The 20528-nt window shown below is 46.8% G+C and overlaps 1 protein-coding gene across 4 annotated transcripts in view; it reads right to left on the reverse strand.

Moving 5' to 3' along the window:
* Nucleotides 1-1007: 1007 nt before the first annotated feature.
* Nucleotides 1008-20528, reverse strand: part of Hdlbp (high density lipoprotein binding protein) — a 75161-nt gene continuing 55640 nt past the window's right edge. For 3 of the 4 annotated variants that reach the window (XM_031368493.1, XM_031368497.1, XM_031368498.1), the window contains exons 12-28: nucleotides 19739-19878; nucleotides 18099-18203; nucleotides 17397-17510; nucleotides 16265-16351; nucleotides 15998-16129; nucleotides 14861-15079; nucleotides 12247-12468; nucleotides 11952-12170; nucleotides 11293-11431; nucleotides 9547-9701; nucleotides 8552-8656; nucleotides 8207-8341; nucleotides 7216-7359; nucleotides 3939-4124; nucleotides 3673-3789; nucleotides 3418-3546; nucleotides 2776-3273 (exon numbers count right to left, since the gene is read on the reverse strand). In XM_031368493.1, coding sequence (XP_031224353.1) covers nucleotides 3187-3273; nucleotides 3418-3546; nucleotides 3673-3789; nucleotides 3939-4124; nucleotides 7216-7359; nucleotides 8207-8341; nucleotides 8552-8656; nucleotides 9547-9701; nucleotides 11293-11431; nucleotides 11952-12170; nucleotides 12247-12468; nucleotides 14861-15079; nucleotides 15998-16129; nucleotides 16265-16351; nucleotides 17397-17510; nucleotides 18099-18203; nucleotides 19739-19878 — 2435 coding nt within the window. In that variant the 3' untranslated portion in view covers nucleotides 2776-3186. Of the gene's footprint in view, nucleotides 3274-3417; nucleotides 3547-3672; nucleotides 3790-3938; nucleotides 4125-7215; nucleotides 7360-8206; nucleotides 8342-8551; nucleotides 8657-9546; nucleotides 9702-11292; nucleotides 11432-11951; nucleotides 12171-12246; nucleotides 12469-14860; nucleotides 15080-15997; nucleotides 16130-16264; nucleotides 16352-17396; nucleotides 17511-18098; nucleotides 18204-19738; nucleotides 19879-20528 lie in introns of all 4 variants that reach the window. The other variant, XM_031368494.1, reaches the window with a different exon arrangement.

The following is a 20528-nucleotide window of genomic DNA, read 5'->3' on the forward strand; positions in this document are numbered from 1 at the left end:
TTCCTGTGACTCTGGTTGTGTCAGAACTCCTCAGAGTCAAGCTGTCTCTGGGATCCTGTGATTCTGGGCTTGTTCAATCACCTGGGAGTGGGGCTTTCTCTGTGTGTTGTGGGACTGGCTGCAGAGCTTACGCCCAAGGTCTGCTCTGGACCCCAGCCCAGACACACTGGAAGGAACCGGAGTCACTGGGCTGGCAGAGTTCCTGTGTGCCTGGTCCTGTTGGTCCACGTTACTCCCAGTTGGGACAGATGTTGGTTCCTGCTCACCTCTGATCCTAGGTGTGTCAGAATGCTTGGGAGTGGAGTTTCCTCTGGGTGTTGTGTGACTGTCTGCAGAGCTTTCGCCCAAGGTCTGCTCTGGACACCAGCCCAGCGGGCAACAGGGTCTTATCCACAATAATATAGGATCATATTGGCTGCTGGGACCTGGAAGTGGACTCACGGTGGAGTACTGTTTTGGTTTGGAACCATTTTGCAGGTGTGCTCGAAACTGCAGGATGCATATTCTGGGATGGAGATGCTGGGTAGCAGCCTTCTCACAGCAGCAAAGATGTTAAGCTAGTCCCTTGCTTTATCCCTCAAACAGTTAACAGTATTTTCTATCACACGGGGGTGTAGTACCTTTTCCTACTTAATTACCCTTGCTAATCTTGCTCTACCACCTTCCTTCTTAGCTTGTCACAGCCCACAGTCAGGGACCTGCCCCCAGACCCAAGCTCAGCCTTCGTGCTGGGAGCCTGTCACAGGAAAGACTATGGTGTTCCCAACAGAGCTGTCTCAGCAACAGCTCTGGGGGCAGCTACTGACTGAGCAAGGAGGTTGGGCCAAGGTGCAAGGGCAGGCAAGACTTCCTGGAGACACCAATGACCAGTTCATTGGAAGGGATGGGAACAGTGCTCAGAACTGCTTAGAGAATCACAACATGGATTATGGAACTATCCAGGGACACCGTTAGCACTTAGGCACAGGAGAGAATACACAGGATAAAACAAGTCCCATCACACTGCATCTGGTTTCGGGTTTTATTTTAGAATTTATAAAATTCCAGTGTCATCCATATTCATGAGCCTTTACACATGTTTGCATATAATCTCCAAATTCCAAAGTTAAGGCCAAGGGATGGATGTAGCTATGGAAACATAGGACATGGAAGACATTCAACAAGGAGGAAAAGACACTCCCCACCCCTGCCCTAGGTTCCTCGCCATCTTGGAGGCTGCAGAGAGGTGACCTGGGTACAGTCAATTTCATAGTCCTTATTAACAATCAGAGAAAGGGAGTGAGACCCTGAACAGCTTAGGATAGGGCTTACATCTACAGCACTTAGCAATAAAAGGAGGTGTGCAAAATCCCGTGGTGATCAATTAAACTTTACCTTCAGTGAGGGGAGACTGGATGTTGGAGGATGACAATGAAGATGAAGAGGGGGCTGGAGGAAAGCAAGGTGTCCCCAGTCTCATGCAGATGGGAGAAGAGACAGCTCCAGGAAAAGGCAGGGAAGCCCTCTCCCCACCTCACCCACCTGGCTCAAGCTGCCAGCCTACAGAGCAAAGTAGACGTTCTTTTCCCATCTCAGTATCGTTCCTCTAAGTGGGTACATGTGGGACTGTTTTATCTACAGGGAACTGAAGTTAGACTTGGGAAAGCAATTCTGGATCCACTTAGGATAAGAGTCTACAGGTAGCCAAGCCTGAGTTATTAAATGAGGGAGTGGGTGTCATGGTGACAGTTGTCATAGTGACAGTTCCCAGGGAAGGCCATGAGATGGGCACAGGTTGGCTTTTCTAGTAACCCCCAAGTATCTGGGAGGGGACATGTTGCTAGTTGACCAGATGACCTGGAGATAAAAGGTCTGTCCTCAGTTTCCACAGCCTGACAGGGGTTTGTCTACTTTGGGCCACTTTTCTTGGTGAGGGTTGGCCTGCAGCCAAGCTAGCTGGAGGTGGCCAGTGGTCCAAAAATTACCTCTTGTACCTGAGGAAAAGTTCTCCTTCAGCTAGCAATGCTCCCTGCACCGGGTCTTTTGTTTTCACTCTGCCTTCCCTTTTAATCTGTACTAAACGACCATCTCTATCGACGAGACCTCCCTTAAGCCTATTCCTCAGGACTGAATAAAGCATTCAGGCTATGCCTGCCAGAGCCTACATGGTCGGGCTGGCTGGGAATGAGCACTCAGCTCTGGCCTCCACCCTCCACTCAATGACAAGCCCAGAAGCCCCATAAACGTCTATATCATGAGAAGAGCCTTGGGGTGGCACTAACCCACATGAGTACTACCACACTGGCTGAGGTAGAAAGAAGGCAACTGAACACGGTATCTGGGCAAGGTGGGCAGAGGCTAAAGGTCGTGGGAAAGCTGAGCTGTCACTTAGGGTCGAGCCCCCTCCCCATCACCAAAGAAAAGCCAGTCTCTACCCCCTTACCCTCAAAGTCTTAAGCCACTCTAGTCCACAGTGACAGCCACAGGTAACCCAAGTGGAATACGCATAGCTGTGCCTCTAAGATACATAGGATCATGAGGCTGAAGCTGCAACAGAAGCCCCTGATGCTTTCAGAACCCAAAGTGGGCACCATCAGCACTATCCGAGGACCCAGGCCACCCTCTACCTCTCGGCCCACTCTATCACCAGGACATCTGACCTCTTGCTGTCCAATACCATGCCTTCCTCCTATCCTGAAGCCTGTGCTAAGCAGATTTTGACAGCTAAAGGAAGCTGACTGCTTTCGACAGAGGAAGGTCTGGGCGACAGGTGGTGGGAAAGGAAAAGGGCAAACGTTTTGGCTTTTATAAAGTCAAGGAAATTTATTTCCTGAGGTCATGACACAGGAAGTCAACTCCTAGCCGCTGTGGAGCTCTGGTGTGAAGGTCAGAGTGCTGACTACATGCTGGGTGGACCAGGAAGCTGGAGTCTGTGATCACGAAATGCTCGATTACCTTGCTTAGTGTTTCACACAGTGGCGTGCCTGTCCCAGAGCACAGCATCAGGAGCAGACCCTGAGCCTGCTGGGTGCTGACCAGGCCTGGAGAAGCAACCACACAAGGCCAGCCCACCAGGCTTTGCTGTGAGACCTCGGGGAGGGGGAAGAGCATCAACAATTTACGAGGGTCCAGCTGCTGGGTCAGATTGAGACAAACCATTGTGTGGTTGGGTTTGGGCAGCAGGCTGGAAAGGTTTCTTTTTGATCATTATCGTTTGGGGCCCCAAGGGAGGGTCTTGGGGGCCACTTGAGCCCCAAAGCTGGGAAATTCTTCAGAGCTGCTCATATCAGGAGCCTGTGGAGAGGGAGGATACAACTTTAGCACAGGGTAGCTCTTGATGACTTATAAAGGCCTAAAGTAACTCCATTCCATCCATACCCCACTAGCCCACGGGGGCTTAGCCCACAAAGAATACCCATGACAGAAGTGCCATCTGACCTTCTCATTGCTGTTAGAGGTCCAGGGAGCATCTCGCACCACAAAGCCTTTGGATGGTGCCTTGGACTCTTCATGTGCTGGGGGCTTCATGTAAACCTGCAGTGCCTCACTGTCCACCACATCTGCCAGCTGAACAGCATAGGGAGGTGGTGCTGCTCAGTCTACAGCCAGCCAGCTGAGCCTTCTCCTGACAACTACCAAGGGGCCACCCACCCTCCTGCATGGTCCCAAAGACCATGCCTGCTCAGAACTCACATATTCCTCTTCTAGGTTGAGGATATGGTCGATAGCTTCCTCCACATTCTCCGGGAGTCCTGTCACAGTGACACAATTGGGGTCTGGAGCTCCACTCTGTGGGAAGCGAATGTCCACCTGGAAGAAGCACAGTGTCAAAGGGCATTAAAGGGTAGACTCTAAACCTCAGAGCCAAGTGCTCATCGCTCCTAGCTTCATGTGGTCAGCAGTATAGGTAGGAGATGGGAGTTCTCATCTTGGAGCTTCAGCTGGCTCTGTGGACTCACCTTGAACTCGTCCATTATTTTGCGGATGGCTTTGCCTCGGGCACCGATGATCCGGGCATGCACGCGGTGATCCAGTGGGACATCCTCAGAAACCATCTGCTCAAGCTCACCCACAATTCTCAGGATAGCATCACGGGCCGCTTCAGTGTTCTTCTCATACCCCGTGATGGTGATTTGGTCCTGGGGCTAAAAAGGAGAATGCTGTCAGAGAAAAGGGTGGCTTCCTCTGTGACATTCCAGGAGCAGCAGTGTGCTGACCTAGCAGGCTGGTCTGAGGAGACGAAAGAGTACAACTGTGTGGATGATGGCTAGATGGCTAAGCGTGTCAAACCTCTCCTTAGAGGAGACTTTTATCCTTTCAGAAGAAAACGGGAGAAAACACATCAGATGGCTCAGCAGTTAAGACTGACTGCTACACTTGCAGAAGACCAGAGATCCTAGCACCCATGTCAGGCAGCCCACTATGCCGCCTCCAGCTCCAGGAGGTCTGATGCCCTCTTCTGGCTCCTGTGGATACCTGCATCCATAAGCTCACACCCACGTACGGACACACATATAAATACAGATAGTAAAACTCCAGATCTAATGACCTCTCCTTACCTCCTTGGGTACCACACACAGGCAGTACACACACACACAAAACATCCATATGCTAAAAAAAAAAATAATAATAATAATTATCTTTTTTTGAGACAGGGTTTTTGTCTGTGTGACAGCCCTTGCTATCCTGTGGATCAGGCCTTGAACTCACAGGGATCTGCTTGCCTCTGTTTCCACTGTACTGGGAAAAAAGGTGTTTGCCACTACTCCAGGCTAAATGTAATCATCTTTTAAAAATAAAATCATAAACAAAACCACACACAGTTAATGTCCATTAAGCAGCCATTACTTCCCCAAATCCATAACAGATAATGTAGTGAAAATTTTGGCTTCTTTAAAAATACAGAAATGTGAATGTTTTGTTTTATTCCCAGGTGTGGGCTATGGGGCTGCTTCAGACTGTCCACAGCAGCTGACTATGATTTGTCTCGTGCTCTGGCAGGGGCGTGTTTTTTGCCAGCTGAAGAGAGTTTATGTTTTGAATTTTGGGAACTCTTGTGAGGGTATCAAAATGCCAGAGCACTGAGAGGTTGTGGCAGCTGCTGTTTCCCGTTCCTATGGTTTGTCAAGTTGTTGTGAGCAAAGAGATGAGAAGAAGAAACTGGATATCCCAATGATGAACATCAACATTGCCCCTGGAAGTAGTCTAACAAGAAGACTGAAGCTCTCTTTCCCCTCTAGCCTTCTTTCTCTCTTACCTTGTGTTGGGGGTTGGAAGAGTGGAGAAAGGTAGGAGGAAAAGTAGCTACAAGCCCAGTTACAAAAGGAGGGGCAGACAATATGGCTCAGTGGGTAAAGGCACTTGCTGCCAAACCTGACATGAGTTTGACAACATGAGTCTAGTTCCTGGAACTGAGATGGTGAAGGACAAACTGTCAAAAATCATTCCCTTAAGATGTTCTGATTTCCACAGGTGTGCATGCACATGTGTACACATTCTCTCTCCCCTCCACCCACTCCATGAGTACTAGAAAAAGACAAGGTACCTGGTCATAAAGAGGAGGAAGTACCAGGAAGCGGGGGTCAAGGAAAGCGGGTACAAGGTGGAAGACTACGATGATGTAAAGTTCTTAGCCCATTAGCCTCCTGCTTCTTTGGACTTCTAAAGCACTCTGGTGACTCAGACCCTCGGCTCAGCCTTCCTTGTACCATGCTAGTGAGAACCAGCAGACTCAAGACAGATCAGGGAATATGGAGGGTGCAAGGGAGCAAACAGTAGCTTTAATTTAATCTCCAGGATAGAAGTCCACAAGAAACAGACAAGATTATAAAGTAACAAGTGCTTGGAGACAACATTAGAAAGAAGAAAGAGCCAGCCTAGGAGGGAAGCGAGAGATCTAGGCATAAGGAAAGAGGCAGCCGACTAAGAACTTCTGTGCAGACTCAGAGGAAGGCCAGGCAGCTGATCCAAATGAAGTTCACAGAAACCAAGCACACCAGGGCCAGCACACTCCACAGAATTAGTTCTGTGAAAGTCTCACAGGAAAAACCTGAGGATTCAAAGACTGGGGCTGGCAAGATGGCTCAGTAGGTCAAGGCACTTGCAAAACTGATGAGGTCAATCTTTGGAACCTACATGGTCGAAGGAAACAAACTGAATCCTGCAAGTTGTCCTGGTTTCTACACACATGCTGTATGGTGTACGTGTGCCCCTATACACATACATAAACGACATACTTTTCTTGGTTCACAAATGAGCTAAGGCATAGTGGGGACAACACATTTTATACATCTCTGTATATTATAAAGCACAATCTGTTGTTCTCGCTATGACACATACACAGATGCAAAGGAGACCTCAGCCTATGGGAATCTCACCCTCGTGCTAATACTGGATGCATTTGTGGGCACAGTGCTCAAGGTCACAGAGCTGGCACAGGCCTTGAGGGCAGGGGTATCAGTAGGAGAGCCAGAGCTCCACTCATGTAGAGCCACTTGAAAGGTTAAAGTCTAAGGGAAGGAGCAGACTTTGAGGTGAGATGGGATGGGATGGGACTGTCCTGCCCTCGAGTGAGAAGGTGGGTTACCCTTCACATTGTTTTACATGTAGGAGGAAGCTGTGCAGAGCTCATCAGGGACCATGGCAAGAGGAAGAGGGGATGCAGAGAATCCAGACCTGGCTGGCTTTTGTCTATCTGTTTCTAGTACATCACTGGAACCTGGTCACAAAGTCTTAGGCACGGGTAGACATAGTGTGTGCATGTGTAGGCAGGATAGCTCAAGGAGCCGGCTGGAGGCTTAAGCTTGCTTGTCAGGAGCATCAAAGTAGCACAGGGAATTTAAAACTGCCCTGTAGTCCATGTAACAGTTTCAAGGAAACATACAGCTGCCAAGTCCTGGTCTATAACTTGAGCTGAAGTCAGATTCTGAGATAGTAGTTGTCCTCACTTATCCACTTGTCAAATCAATGCTGCCGCCTAAGTATAGTTTCCAAGTCAAGCCAGGCATGGTGGTGCTCTTGGGAGGCAAAGGTAGGTAGAAGATCCCTGTGATTCTGAGGCCAGCCTGTTCTACATATTGAGTTTCAGGACAGCCAAGGCTACAGAGAGACCCTGTCTCAAAAAGTACCAGTATCAGTACCATGCACCCCCCCAACCCAGGTCAAGGTAAAGGCCAATACAATGCCATCTTCCCAAGTGTTCTAAACCACAATACATCAATCAGATAGCCATCTTACCTGATTGCCATCATCCTTATCAGGAAATTGGATGTTCACATCATGCTCCAAGCGGATCTGGGTGATCACTGCCCCTTTCCTCCCGATAATTTTGGGATGGTATTTGGGGTCTACAGTGACACTCAGCTTAAAACTCCTTAAAGCCTAAAATAAAATGAGAATGAGGCAGAGAGCAAAGAGAGAGGGAGAGAGAGAGAGAGAGAAAGAGAACAAGTCCATGAGTATGAACATTCATATCTAAATATAAACCACCAGTACCCAGGCCCTATTTCCAGCCTGATTCAGAACACAGCCTGAAACACCACCAAGCTTACTAGCTGGAGGCCTTGGTGGTCAGGCACTGCTTCACTGTCCCTGTCGGTCACGGGTCTTGCTCTGTTCTCACCTAGTCTGCACCTGCTTTTGGAACAGGCTGCTGACTGTCAAGATGGACAGGATGGACAGCCACCTTTTCCAGTTCTATTCCTACTTCCTGAATTGATGAACCAGGGATCTGATGAATCAGCTTGAATAAAATATTCTAGGCCTTTTAGGACTAGTATATAGAAGAGGCCAATAAGGCAATAAGAGCATCCACAGGATTAATAGACAGTCCAGGACACCTCCATAACCTATGGCTAAGGTGCACCAGGTTACAGTCAAAACGTGCCCAATCTCTGCCCTAGTCACTGGACTCCAAACTGTGTTCTACCCAGACAAAAAAATGGTAACAACAAACAAAAAACCCAAAATCAAAAAAACAAAAAATAACAAAACAAAAAACTGTCCTCATGAAAGACCAGTTGTCTGGAGTGACCATCTAGTTCCCAGACTTCCCTGAGTCCCTGAGCAGTGTCTCTCTCAGAATTCTTTAGAGAGCACTCCATCACAGGCACAGGAGCCTTGCTTGTCCTGAGATGAGGTACTATCTTTTACCTTTTCTGTAGGAGCTAACACAGAATGTTTCCAAACCTATGAAAGCAGGAAGATAGGTCACCCCAGTCTTGCTCACCCGATCCTCCTGCTCAGCCTGCAGCTCCTTCACTCGATCCAGCAGCCCCGCCTTAGCCCTGTCCAAATTTGCTGCGAGGCCAGTGATGGCGATGGTGTCTGACTGCAGCTCCGGGGCTGGTACATGGATATTCACCTGTCAGAACAGATGGAGAGGAGAGGAGTGAAGCTCACTTGCCATGGGGAATTTGAGTGAGACCTGGGAGGAAGGTCAGCAGTTGACTGAACAAAACAAAAGGAGGCAGAGCTAATGAGGGGCTGAAAAAGGACACAGACTCAGAGTGCTATGGGCTGCTTTAATAACAGCCCCCACATACTATAACCTCCAGGGAACATGGTCTACTACCTCAAACTCATCCATCATCTTGCGGATTCCACTTCCTTTCTGCCCGATGATGTAGCGGTGAAGATCAAAGGGTACCTCTACCTCGATGGTGACGGGAACCAGCGCCTAGAAGGACAACCGTAGAGATTAGGCTATGAGTTGAAGGCAGACTAACCAGCTCCATGAGCTCAAGGCCAACCACCCTGAAGACAACACTGTACATTTTAAAACCCGCTACCAATGGGACCAGGTGACAGACTACATGGATCTCAATACACCACGAACAGGACAGGACAGGGAACCCAGTCTTAGGTCACGCAGGCAGAGGCCTGACTCCTACACTATCACTGTACTTCTGTATCATAGCAAGCCAAGGCTCCCTGGGAGGAAGACACAGCACACAGAGGCCCAACTCTTAGCATGTCTCTGTGGTTGTGACAACTTTGTCAAAGCTTATGTGGGTTTCAAGGGAGTCTCCTGAACAGGTGGCTCAGTTACCTGCACTCAAGTCCCAACACACATTGCCTGTCACCCATTCTCCCCAGTCTTTGCCCTTGAACAGCATCTCCTATCAATCAACAGATGCTGCTATGCAGGCACTGTTTATAAACTGTGGTGCCATGGTGCTTACAACAGGACTCGGTACAAAGACTCATGTTTCTGGCAAACCTGAGGTAGACTATCTCTACTTCAGCTGGGGAAGGAACGGAGAGTCAGCAGATGGACAAGAAGGGATTGAGGCTGGAGTTTACTTTCTCACTGCTAATGAGATCCTTCTATAGACTCCGTCCGTGGCTATGGCCCAAGAGGCTAGACCCTGACACTGTTGTCAGGGAATGAACTGTAGAATCCTGGGTCCTGGTGAAAAGAAATGGCCTCCCTGCGCCGTGTGAGTAGCCAAGAAAGGTACAGAGCAAATGTTTGCATTTTTAGAACTGAAGCAAGAGGATCTACTGTTTGCTGCCACCGGGCAGGGTGTGAAACCTCAAGGCAGAGAAAGAGTGAGGCAAACGCACCTCCAGGGCTTCCTTGGCAGCCTCGCATTTCTCTTTCCGGCCAGAGATGATTATGATGTCACACCTCCTGGGAGAGCCAGGGTCGGTCTCCTTGGCCTCTCTGCCCTCTCCAGCCTCATCTCCATTCTCCTGGATGGAAGGCTCTACACTGTGAACTAGGAATAAAGGGAAAGCCTAGTTGGCAACTGCAGAGGTATATAAACCATACACGCTAGTGAGCCTCAGGTGTATAAACCATACACGCTAGTGAGCCTCAGGTGTATAAACCATACACGCTAGTGAGCCTCAGGTGTACAGAGAAGCCCTAATGCCTGCGGAGGCTGTGATGGAGCCCTCACCACAAGAGACTGCATGTAGAGCTCAGTCTGAGTGACCTAGCTCTGGACAAGTAATGGCAGGGTTTCAAAGATTTGTGAAAGATAATAAAGGAGAGGCCAAGGTAGGCCCATGACAGTTCTTTATGCCAGAAAGTAAGGAAAAGCCCCAAAATAAAGGGGCATGACAGCCATTAGGATACAAGCTGGCTGGAGAGGGGCTGTATCTTGTAAATGCCCAAAGAATATTAACCCATAGATCCAAGGGAGGTAGTAGAGTAAGTAATGGGAGAGCCGTCACCTGGGGTTAAACTAGGCAAGGGTGGCTCTGAAGGACACCTTGAACAATCTAGAACACCGATTATGGATTACAGAGTAAAACTATGTGATACTTGCTATGATCTTGATGAATATACCACAGGTAAGTCAAAAGTTCTTTTTTTATTTTGTCTTTGAGAAAAGGTTTCTCTTTGTAGCCCTGGCTGGCTTCTGCCTCCCTTGGGATTAAAGGCAAGCGCCACCACTGCCTGGCTAAGTCATAGGTCCTCAGGAAATATCCACTACTGATAAAGGTCATCTTATAAACGCATACTCAAACTCAGAAAAGAAAAAAATCTATGGCAGGGACTGGTCTAAGAAAACAGTGCAATTCTTTATACTATCCCATGCAGACTTCCTGCATTTCAACACTAAGATGTTGAGGATGAGAGATTACTCTGGTGTGAAATCCATAACAGGATGGCTAAGATTCCTCATAAATGGCCTGTATTCCCAGGAAAACGAAATAACTCTGACAAGCACCATGGCCACCAACCCAGTGATACTAAATGCCTATTCCAGGCTGCACGGTCTTTCTGGGCTACAGAGGTCAACAAAGACTCATCAATAGGAAGAGTTCACACCCTGTGGTCCACACATGCAAAGCAGGCAGAGAAAGGTTCAGAGATGACACCTCCTCAGCAACTGACCACATCAGTTCTTCCCTTCAACTAAGGTTACCGTATGACCAACTCCCTAGACAGAACAAGGTAACAAGCATGGTGAGGCTTAGCCATTCCAGAAGAGATGTGAAGTACCTTACTGGCGTCCTCTAGGCAGTGTTAAGAAACTCAGAAGGACCTATCTGCAATGTGTATGTATGCAGGGCTCACTGAATGGGGCTGAGCTAACATCCCACTGTTATGCCAACCGTGTCTAGACTCTCAGCAATTTCCTAGGTAAGACATAGGAAGTTGCTCACTCCTTTTTGAGGGCCTAGTCTTTTCTTTTAGAGACCAGGAGGATGGACCTGAAATCCATGGCTAGCATCCAAAGAGCATGCCAGTGCCCAAACAAGGAAGAACCAAAAGGACTGACTGATTTCACAACTGCAAGGGCAGTGACAGTCACCACTGATGGTGGTCAGCACAGAGCCAAGCTTCAGCAGACCCACCTGGATTTTCCTCTCTGTCTGGGAACTTAATTTGAACATTGTAGTCCCTAGTGATCTGCTGGATTCTTGAACCTTTGGGACCCATGACCGAGCGGTGAAACTTCTGGGGTATAGCACATTCCACCGTCACTTGAGCTTCCTGAAAATGGGCACAATGGCAAGCAAAAGTCAAATCCTACAAGTCAGTAATAACATCTCCTTAGCATCCTACCTTCCTCACTAGCTCTATAACTCTTTAATCAAGTGAACGTAGAGACCCCAGCATCAACTGGGTGGAAGGGGACAACAGAGTAGAGGGGCAGGTCTCCTGCAGTGGGTTCTCGTGAAAAAGATACCCACAACCTACAGCACAGTTTTTATTACACACATTGGGTATAGAATACCTGCTTTACATTCAAGTGCTGCCTCACTGTACAAGGTGCCCATGAGACACTGGCTACTGGTGAGCAGCCAATGTTAGACTAGCTAAGACCTTGTGCTGTCATAGCCTTACACTTAGTGAAGCCATACCAGGCTATTAGCAGAAGGCTTTGCAAGGAAGACCATGAGGGATTGGGAAGGGGAACAACAGCTGTCTCAGAGCTTTCATGTGATTGTTCTATGGACTCACTGACTCACAGTGGTGATCACAGCCCCGTCAGTGCCCCCTGGACACTCACCAGATCCTCAATGATTTCCAGGATGCGTTTCTTGGCTGCCTCCACACAGTCCTTTGCACCTTTGAGAGTGACTTTGTCACTCTGTGTGCCAGAGCGTGGGAAGCTGACCATCACCCCGCCGTACTCTTCAGCAATCTCTCGTAATACCTGCCCTCTTCGGATGACAAAGTGGCGGTGGTGTTTCGGGTCCACCAGCATGTAGTCTTCAACCACATTATCCTGTAATGTGCAAAGGAGGAGCTGAAGAAGACCCACTCCAGCAATGGCACAAACAGCACTAAAGCTTGCTACCTACCAGGTTTTGGATCAATGCTTCCAGCTCTTTTTGGGCCTCACGGACAGCATCCTCCTTCCCTATGATTGTGATTAGGTCCTGGTCCTTATCCTCAGCAGCCGGGAAGATGATGCGGGCTCCAGTACTGTCACGCACCTTGCGGATTTTACCTCCTCCTTTGCCAATGAGGAATTTGTGGTATTCTGGCTTGGCTCGGATGTCCACAGTAAAACTCTTGGTTTGCTGCAGAAACAAACTTCATGTATGCTTGCCCCACACAACCTGCCTGGACCACAGTGTGTGAATAAGGGTGCTTAGGCGTAAGCGGGCTCCCTTCAGGCATCTGCAGTGTCCCATGTCTTATATCAATGTCCCACATCCCACGGAATTATCATACTGTTTACCTCAAATGGTAACACCCAGACTGTCATTTTTTCCTCCAGACATGAGACAGATGCAGAGATTACGCTGGTTCCGATATTTATCAGCAATGACTACACTTCTCCAAGTCATTTGTCACATACAAGAGGCTTGCCAATGTGTGGTAGCACACTGGCAGAGTACATGCCCTGAGGAGAGCAGGATCTACTAGGCCATGGCTCTCTCACTTTTTCATACTTCTGGACCAAACACACATTAAGTATTCATGGGGCAGCCCTGTTCCTTCCCAGACTATAGAGCAGCCAGCACAACAGCCACTCACAAGCTCAAGGATGGAGAGCCACAGCTGAGACTGCCCTCCCCATGGTAGCATAAAGCCCTTGTTTCACACCAAGAAAGCAGGGTACAACAAAAGCTGGACACTGTGTCATCTCTTTCTAGGTGTCCTGACACTCAGAGAAAATAGAGGGATCTGCAGGGCCAGCTTGACTAACCTTGGATGTCACATGACACATAGCAAGAAGAATATGGAAGAAGAAAAGACCTCGTAGCATACACAATTTGAAAAACTTAGTTTTGTTAATTTTTTTAAAAAACACTGGTTTCACCAAATACCATCATAAAAGTCCTTAGATAAAGATGTTTGCAAACTACATAATTTAAAAATGAATGTGGTGGCAAACACCTGCAATCCCAGCATAAGAGGCTGTGGTAGAAGTATCTTAGGTTTGGGCCTGTTACACCACAGAAGTAAATCAACTAGGTGAATTCAGCAAAAGGTTGGCTAAACATTCACAAACAAACCAAAAGTGACTAGGATACCGAGCACGGTTACGTCAGTGTCTAGACCAAGTGCTGGACAAAACACAGAATCCACAGTCTCAAGCTCGGAAGAAAAGGGAACATCTGTACTTTGGCATGTAGCTACAAAAGACCCATGGCAGACCACACCTAAGTGTCAGCTACGCAAGGCTGCCCCTCACCTCTTCCACCAGATGCTAGGAGAACAATGTGCCTACTCACAGACATGAGAGTTGTATATATAAAACAAAAATATACAAAGATGTGGGATTTCATAATTACTTTGTGTGTATGTCTCTCTCTCTCTCTCTCTCTCTCTCTCTCTCTCTCTCTCTCTATATATATATATATATATATATATATATGTGTGTGTGTGTGTGTATATACACACATATATATATAGTGTACTTCTACATGCTAACCACAGGAAATTGAAAATTTTCAATTACAGTATCACTAAAAACAGAAATAACAGTTCAGTCCATGTAGAAAACAGCGTAAGCAATTTGTAATAAAGGTTTTTAGTGCGTGTGTGGCTCAGCATCAACACTAGGCGTCTTCCTTGATCACCTCTACTTTATATTATGATAGGCTCTCTGTCTGAATCTGGAGCTTGCTATTTCTACTAGCAAGAATGGTGTGATGGTGCTAGCCATCCTGCTCTGGATGCCTCAGCCTCCCAAGAGTTAAGATTATAGATGGGCTACCATGCCTACCTAGTTTTTATATGGGTTTGGAGGATCTAAACTCTAGTCTTCATGGTTGTGTGGTAAGCTACCTCCATAACCCTAAGGAAAATTCCCTTTTAGATTATATGTCTGCACATGTGTTCAGCTGCCCTCAGGGGCCAGAAGATGGTGTTGGATCTCTAGCAGGTTGTGAGCCACCCAGGGACGTGGATTCTGGGACCTAAACTCTAGCTCAGAGACTAAGAGAAGTAGGTACTTAACCAAACTATTTCTAGTCTGTCCCACACCCCAATAATTAAAAAACAAAGTCAAAAACCAAAACCAAAGAGAGCGAACTTGAAGGAGTCCCCATCAGCTGACATCCAAGTTTCCTGGAAGGCTGGCCACCCCAAATCTGCGGTGCTGTCCAAGCAGAAGAGTCTATACTATATTCAGACCCACATTGGTTAGTTTTTTTGAGACTATGTACCCGTTACTCGCCTGGAACTCAGGAATGTGCCTGCCTCTGCCTCCAGAATGCTGGGATTAAAGGCGTGCACCACGTCAGCCCAAAGGGGATATTTACAGAAGGACCAAGGAAATTCAATAGATAAAGTCTCTGGAAATAGGTGGTGCTCAACAAACTAATGGTAGTGGAGGTCAGAGGACTGTCTTGACCACAACCCAGAACTTGGTCAGAGCCTGTAAAGCTGTTTTTGACCTGCCCCAAAGGAAGAACACTGAAGGTTTTCCATACCAAGAAAGGGGGCGTCAGCAGTGCTCACCTTCTCCTCAGCCAGGTGCAGGAGCTGCTTCTTGGCCTTCTCTACATCTGAGGAAGGACCCCTGATGACAACAGTGTCGCTTCCAGAACCTTCCACAGGAAAGTGAATATGGACACCACCACATTCCTCCATGATGGAGCGGATCAGACGGCCCTTTGTGCCAATGAGAGAGTTGTGTAGTTTGGCAGGGATTGAGACCTCCACCTCAGCTATGTTGGCCTGAAATCAAATAGAACATTGAGAGGAAATTACACTGTTGTGTGGTAAGAAAGGCCTGGAGGAAGAACACAACTATAGCTTGAAAGAGTTTGAAGAAATAAAAGTGAGGAGATACTCTTAAGATGTGCTGGGTAGAGGTCGCAGTAAGGCCTACAAAGCACACTAGGAAAGACACGACTTTAGACAATGCAATAGGAAAAGTCACATGACAGGATGATTCCAGAACTGTATAAATATCAAGATTATCAAACTGCACAATGTAAACATGTATAGCTTACTGCCTGTTAATTTTTAAAAAGTTAGAAACAAAATTCAGTAAGCACTTGAAATATAGTTTGCTTTTCTTTTAAAAATCTCTTTTGTGGATGATGTGAATGAGTGTAGGGTAGAGGACAATCAATTTGGGGGTCTTCGTTCCCATGTGCCACCTTGTTTGAGACAGAGCCTTTTTTATCCACTGCACACATACGCTAGGCTAGCTGGTCTGCGAGACTCTGGGGATTCTCGTTTCCAGTTTCCATCTCAATGTATGCGCTTATACTGAATTACAGATGTGAAGAGCCTGGCTTCATGGGATTTCTGAGGTTCTGAAATCATGCCCTTAAGTTTGCTTAGCAAGCACTTTATTCACTGAGCCATCTCTCTCCAGCCCCAGAAATGATTTTTCAAGTACTATAAAATTAACAAAAGGAAAATATCTAACGAGCTAGTACTGGTTCAGGCAGGAGGACAGGTGACATAGCTGGTGTGGTGCCAAGTAAGAACAACCTGAGGAGGACAAGTAGAGAGCTGCTGAACACTTGACAACATTCCCTAGGCTTAAAGCTCAAGTCTTTTAAAATGAGCCTAGAAGACTCTGCTAGAAACTTTACAAACAAAAGATGGATAAGGAGCCCATCAAGAAATATCTCCCATTACCAGATCTTTCTGGATAGACAGAATCCGGCTTCGGGCAGCTTCACAGTTAGCTCGCTTGCCAGTGATAACAATGGTCTCAGAGTTGCTGTTTTCTGCAGGAAGGTCAATCTTGGTGTTGCTCTCTTCACGAATCTAAAGGAGAGGCACAAGAGAAGATAAAAGAGTTTCTCTTCAGTAGACACACTTGAGTGCAGGGCTAGGAAGGCAGGCCAGCTCCTCTTTTTAATCCACAAAGGCTTTAGGGCTGGAGCAAGATGATCCAATCACCTTTTTAATGTTTGCACCTCCTTTCCCAATGATATTCTTGTGAAACTGTTTGAAGATCGGTACAGAAATTGAGTAGCTATTTTCCACCTTAAAGACAAAAGAGGATTCATGGCAGAGGGTCAAGTCTCCCCTTTAGCCCCCAAAAGCTATATGAACTTAAGTGCATACTATCAACAAACAGTCTTAGCCTACTCTTTTCCCCCCATCTACTTATCATGAGGAAAAAAGAAATGAATTGTATCATTTAATTAACTTGGCATATCAACTTATAGAAAACCCCTATACAAAGTTCTATGGAAGTGGTTAGCCAAAGAATTTGGAGCTCTTTAATATAGACTAAATATAGCTTCAAACAACATTCTGGCTGTGGGAGGGGCTAAAAAATAGATGTCAAGACCTGTAGGCACTGGTACCATAAGAAACCCCCCCAGTAGCTTCATGCAATAGTTCAGTTCCTCTCCTCTCAGGGGAGGCAGAACTGTAATGGAACCCGGGGTGACCATGAACCATGGTGATTTGTGGCTTTTTCCATCAATTCCTTTTTCACACTTTCTAAGCCTCTCAGCTTTAAATTTTTATTTTTTTAAGAATTATTTTTTTTGGGCTGGAGAGATGGCTCAGCCGTAAAAGGCTAGGCTCACAACCAAAAATATAAGAATTATTTTTTCTCCCTCTTTTAACCCTCATAGTTCTTAACTATGTAGCCCAGCACAGCTCTTAATTCAAGTTCAACCCAGCTTCTGCAGGCTAGGATTAGAGATGTGTACAATTATGCCCCTCTTCCCAGGTGACTTTTTCAAGAAAATAGTCAATTCAGTAAATTACTGTCTCTTTACCCATGTTACTTTTCTTTCCTTACCAAATGGAGCAGGTTCTCTACCTGGGTATTTGAAGATTCTCTCAGGGAAAAAAAAAGGGAGGAGGAGGGGGATTATGGTAAACAGGAATCTCGCACATACTAGTTGATCATTAGGAGTGTAAGTGAGACATCAAGGTCCCGAGAGGTGCTACCACCTCTTTGTTCTAAGCCCCTGAGACAGCAGAGCACCCTTAGGGCAGAGGTCCTGCAGGTACTCAAAAACCTATGGGAGCCCCTGCTCCCCAACCCCAGAGGGTGCACAGAGTTACCTACCAGGTCTGCAACCATTTTCTGCATGTACTTAGTGCATTTTTCCACCTCATTCTTGGGGCCTCTGAGTTGCACAATATCACTTTTTTGTGCTGGGTCTGGAAAGTTGATGATAACCTAAAACAAATCATTGGAAGACAGTGCACAATTATTCTGAGACTTTTGGGGAAGCAAGAAAGACCAGGGGGAGAAGGGTGTTTGAACTCAGAACTCACACAGAAGAGAACTAACTCTTGAAAGCTGTTCCTAGAGCACAATCCATATACTTGTGTGGTATGTGTGCCTATGAGCATGTGTTTTTAAAAGTGAAATAATGAAAACACCCTAAGTGAAAATTACTATCACTTCCAGAAGTTAAGAGAATGCTTTTGGGGTTGGCAGTGTAGTTCAGAGGCAGAGCACTTGCTGTATATACAAAGTCCTGGGGGTTTCATTCCCAATACCAAGAAAAACAAACAAATGGAAGGAAGGAAGGAAGGAAGGAAGGAAGGGAGGAAGGGAGGAAGGGAGGGAGGAAGGAAGGAAGGGAGGAAGGAAGGAAGGGAGGAAGGAAGGAAGGAAGGGAGGAAGGGAGGAAGGGAGGAAGGAAGGAAGGGAGGAAGGGAGGGAGGGAGGAAGGAAGGAAGGGAGGAAGGAAGGAAGGGAGGGAGGAAGGAAGGAAGGGAGGAAGGAAGGAAAAGGGGAGTGCTTTGGGGAAAGCTTTACCTCTGGGAATTTGTCCCGAATTTCTCGAATCCGTTCACCTTTCTGCCCAATGATTGTGCGATGAAATCTTTGCTCAATGATTAGATCCTTGGTGCGCTCATTTTCCTAAAATAAATTAAAGTGGACAATACCATTCATGACAAGAAAGGTTACAAACTTCCCATCACCACGCACCATGTGAGGTGGTGCCCAAGTAGTTGTCTACAGCAGCCTCCAGAACCATCGTGCCATCAGGGGTGCCTACCAGGGTACCTGCTCCATCTTGCCACATTACGTTATACTTGAGGTGTGCTATTTTCCTAAACACAGTACAGTAAAGGAATAGATTGCAGGGCTCTTGAGTCATTAAGTGCAGTCACAGTAGCATTAACTGCTAAAAAGGAGCAAGAAGCACTAGTTTCTACCAGAACAACAAGGAGTTCAACACCCAACACAGCAGGGAAAACCCCTTGAGTACACTGGGCTTGGATAATTAGGAAGGAATGGCTCATTACAGGGCACTGAACCACACCTGTCTCAATGTCCTCCACTGTCCCCACTGAAATGTCAGAAGAAGGAACAATATAGGCAGAGATGGAATCCAGGAAGAACACCCATCAGCCCATAAAACATGTTCAAGAATTCGGTGGATCAGACTGGTCTCTCATAACAACGATCAGTATAGGCTGAAGACACTCCAGGGTAAAGGCGCGCAAGGCAACAGGTCAATGGTAACAAGAGCGGATCCCAGCCTGGATACTAACTTCAGGGACGGTTGGAGGACAGCCTAAGGCTGGGCCTCACCCTGGATCACAGTGAAAAAAAGTAAAAATCCCTTCACATAAAACCTTTCTTCCAGGGCTGGAGAAATGGCTCAGTGGCTGAGAGGACTGGTTGCTTTTCCAGAAGACCTGAGTTCAATTCCCAGTTACCGCATGGTAGCTCACAACTGTCTGTAACTCCTGTTCCAGGAGATCTACACCTTCATAAAGACAACTAAATAAATTATCTAAAAACTACAACTAAAACATTTCTTCCAATTTGAGGTTCTTAGCATGGCAAAGAGGTTAGAACATGAACTCGAACTAATTATCAGGTCCTAATCAACTTTTTTGGACTCTTGAAGGCCGCCAGTGATTTTCATGTGGGGCCAGTCAGGAATCACTGCAGCATGAACCTCATTCCTGGGTGTCCCAGGCACATAGGGAGTGAGGCTGCAGGGATTCTCAAGCCTGGCCACACAGAGAGTCACCTCCTTGTGACTTTTTATTTTTTTTTAAAAGATTTATTTATTTATTATTTGTAAATACACTGTAGCTGTCTTCAGACATGCCAGAAGAGGGCATCCGATCTCATTACGGATGGTTGGGAGCCACCATGTGGTTGCTGGGATTTGAACTCAGGATCTTTGGAAGAGCAGTCAGTGCTCTTACCTGTTGAGCCATCTCTCCAGCCCCCCTCCTGGTGACTTTTAAAGTCTAGAAAATGACAACCCATCTGTGAAGTTGTAGCCAGGGATATGGGATCTCTGGTGATCTGGAGAGGACAGCAGAAAAAACTTGGCTCCAGGTAGTCAATTCCAGCAATGCTTTTCCTCAGGAGTAGCCAACAGGCCCAAGCCGGCAGGCACCTTGTAGGCAGGGCCTGGGCACTTGGCTTACCATTCGAGAAGCAAGCTCCAGCAGCTCCCGCTTGGCCTGCTGCACACCCTGTGGGTCTCCCTCAATTCGGATCAGGTTACTCTTTTCACTGTCAGGGGGGATGCGCACAGACACTTTGTACTGGTCTTTGATTCTGTTGACTTTAGGACAAAAAGAAATACATCTTGAACATAAAAGGAATGGCAGTCTACTAATGATTAACAGCCAAGAGCATAAGGGTCAAGCTTTCATATGCTCACTAGTCAAAACAAACAAACAACCTGGCTGTGCTCTTCATCAGACTGTGAAGTTTCTAGGGCACTGGTCTTCCAGCTTTGAATATAAGAACTGCCATTAGAGCTTCAAATGAATGATGACTAGTATCAATTAGTATAAAACAGGTAGTCTTGAGCATACATATGTTCTCAGAATATCTTAAAATACACAGGTACCAATATGCAAGTAAGATTGGAAACTAAAATACATGCATTAAATAAGGACACAGCCACCCTAGGGACCCAATTCACCCTGGCAAAGTTAGGGTCTCATTAAGTACCCCTGGTTGGCCTCCAATTCAGAGATCAGACTGCCTCTGCCCTCTTGAGTGCTGATCCCCTTCAAGGGATCATGGCTTTGGGGAGTAGTATACTAGGAGACTATGCTGCTGCTCAGCGACTCCAGGGTAACTGTTAACCCAAACTGAATGCTTCAATGCCTTCTACAAAACCGAGTTGTAAAATTCAATCTTCACTCAATTTCTCTGGACAGAACATGGTAACCTGTCCATTGTACAGTTAGGAAAAGTGAAGCC

The sequence above is a fragment of the Mastomys coucha genome, unplaced genomic scaffold (genome assembly GCF_008632895.1).
Source record: "Mastomys coucha isolate ucsf_1 unplaced genomic scaffold, UCSF_Mcou_1 pScaffold14, whole genome shotgun sequence".
Taxonomy (NCBI): domain Eukaryota; kingdom Metazoa; phylum Chordata; class Mammalia; order Rodentia; family Muridae; genus Mastomys; species Mastomys coucha.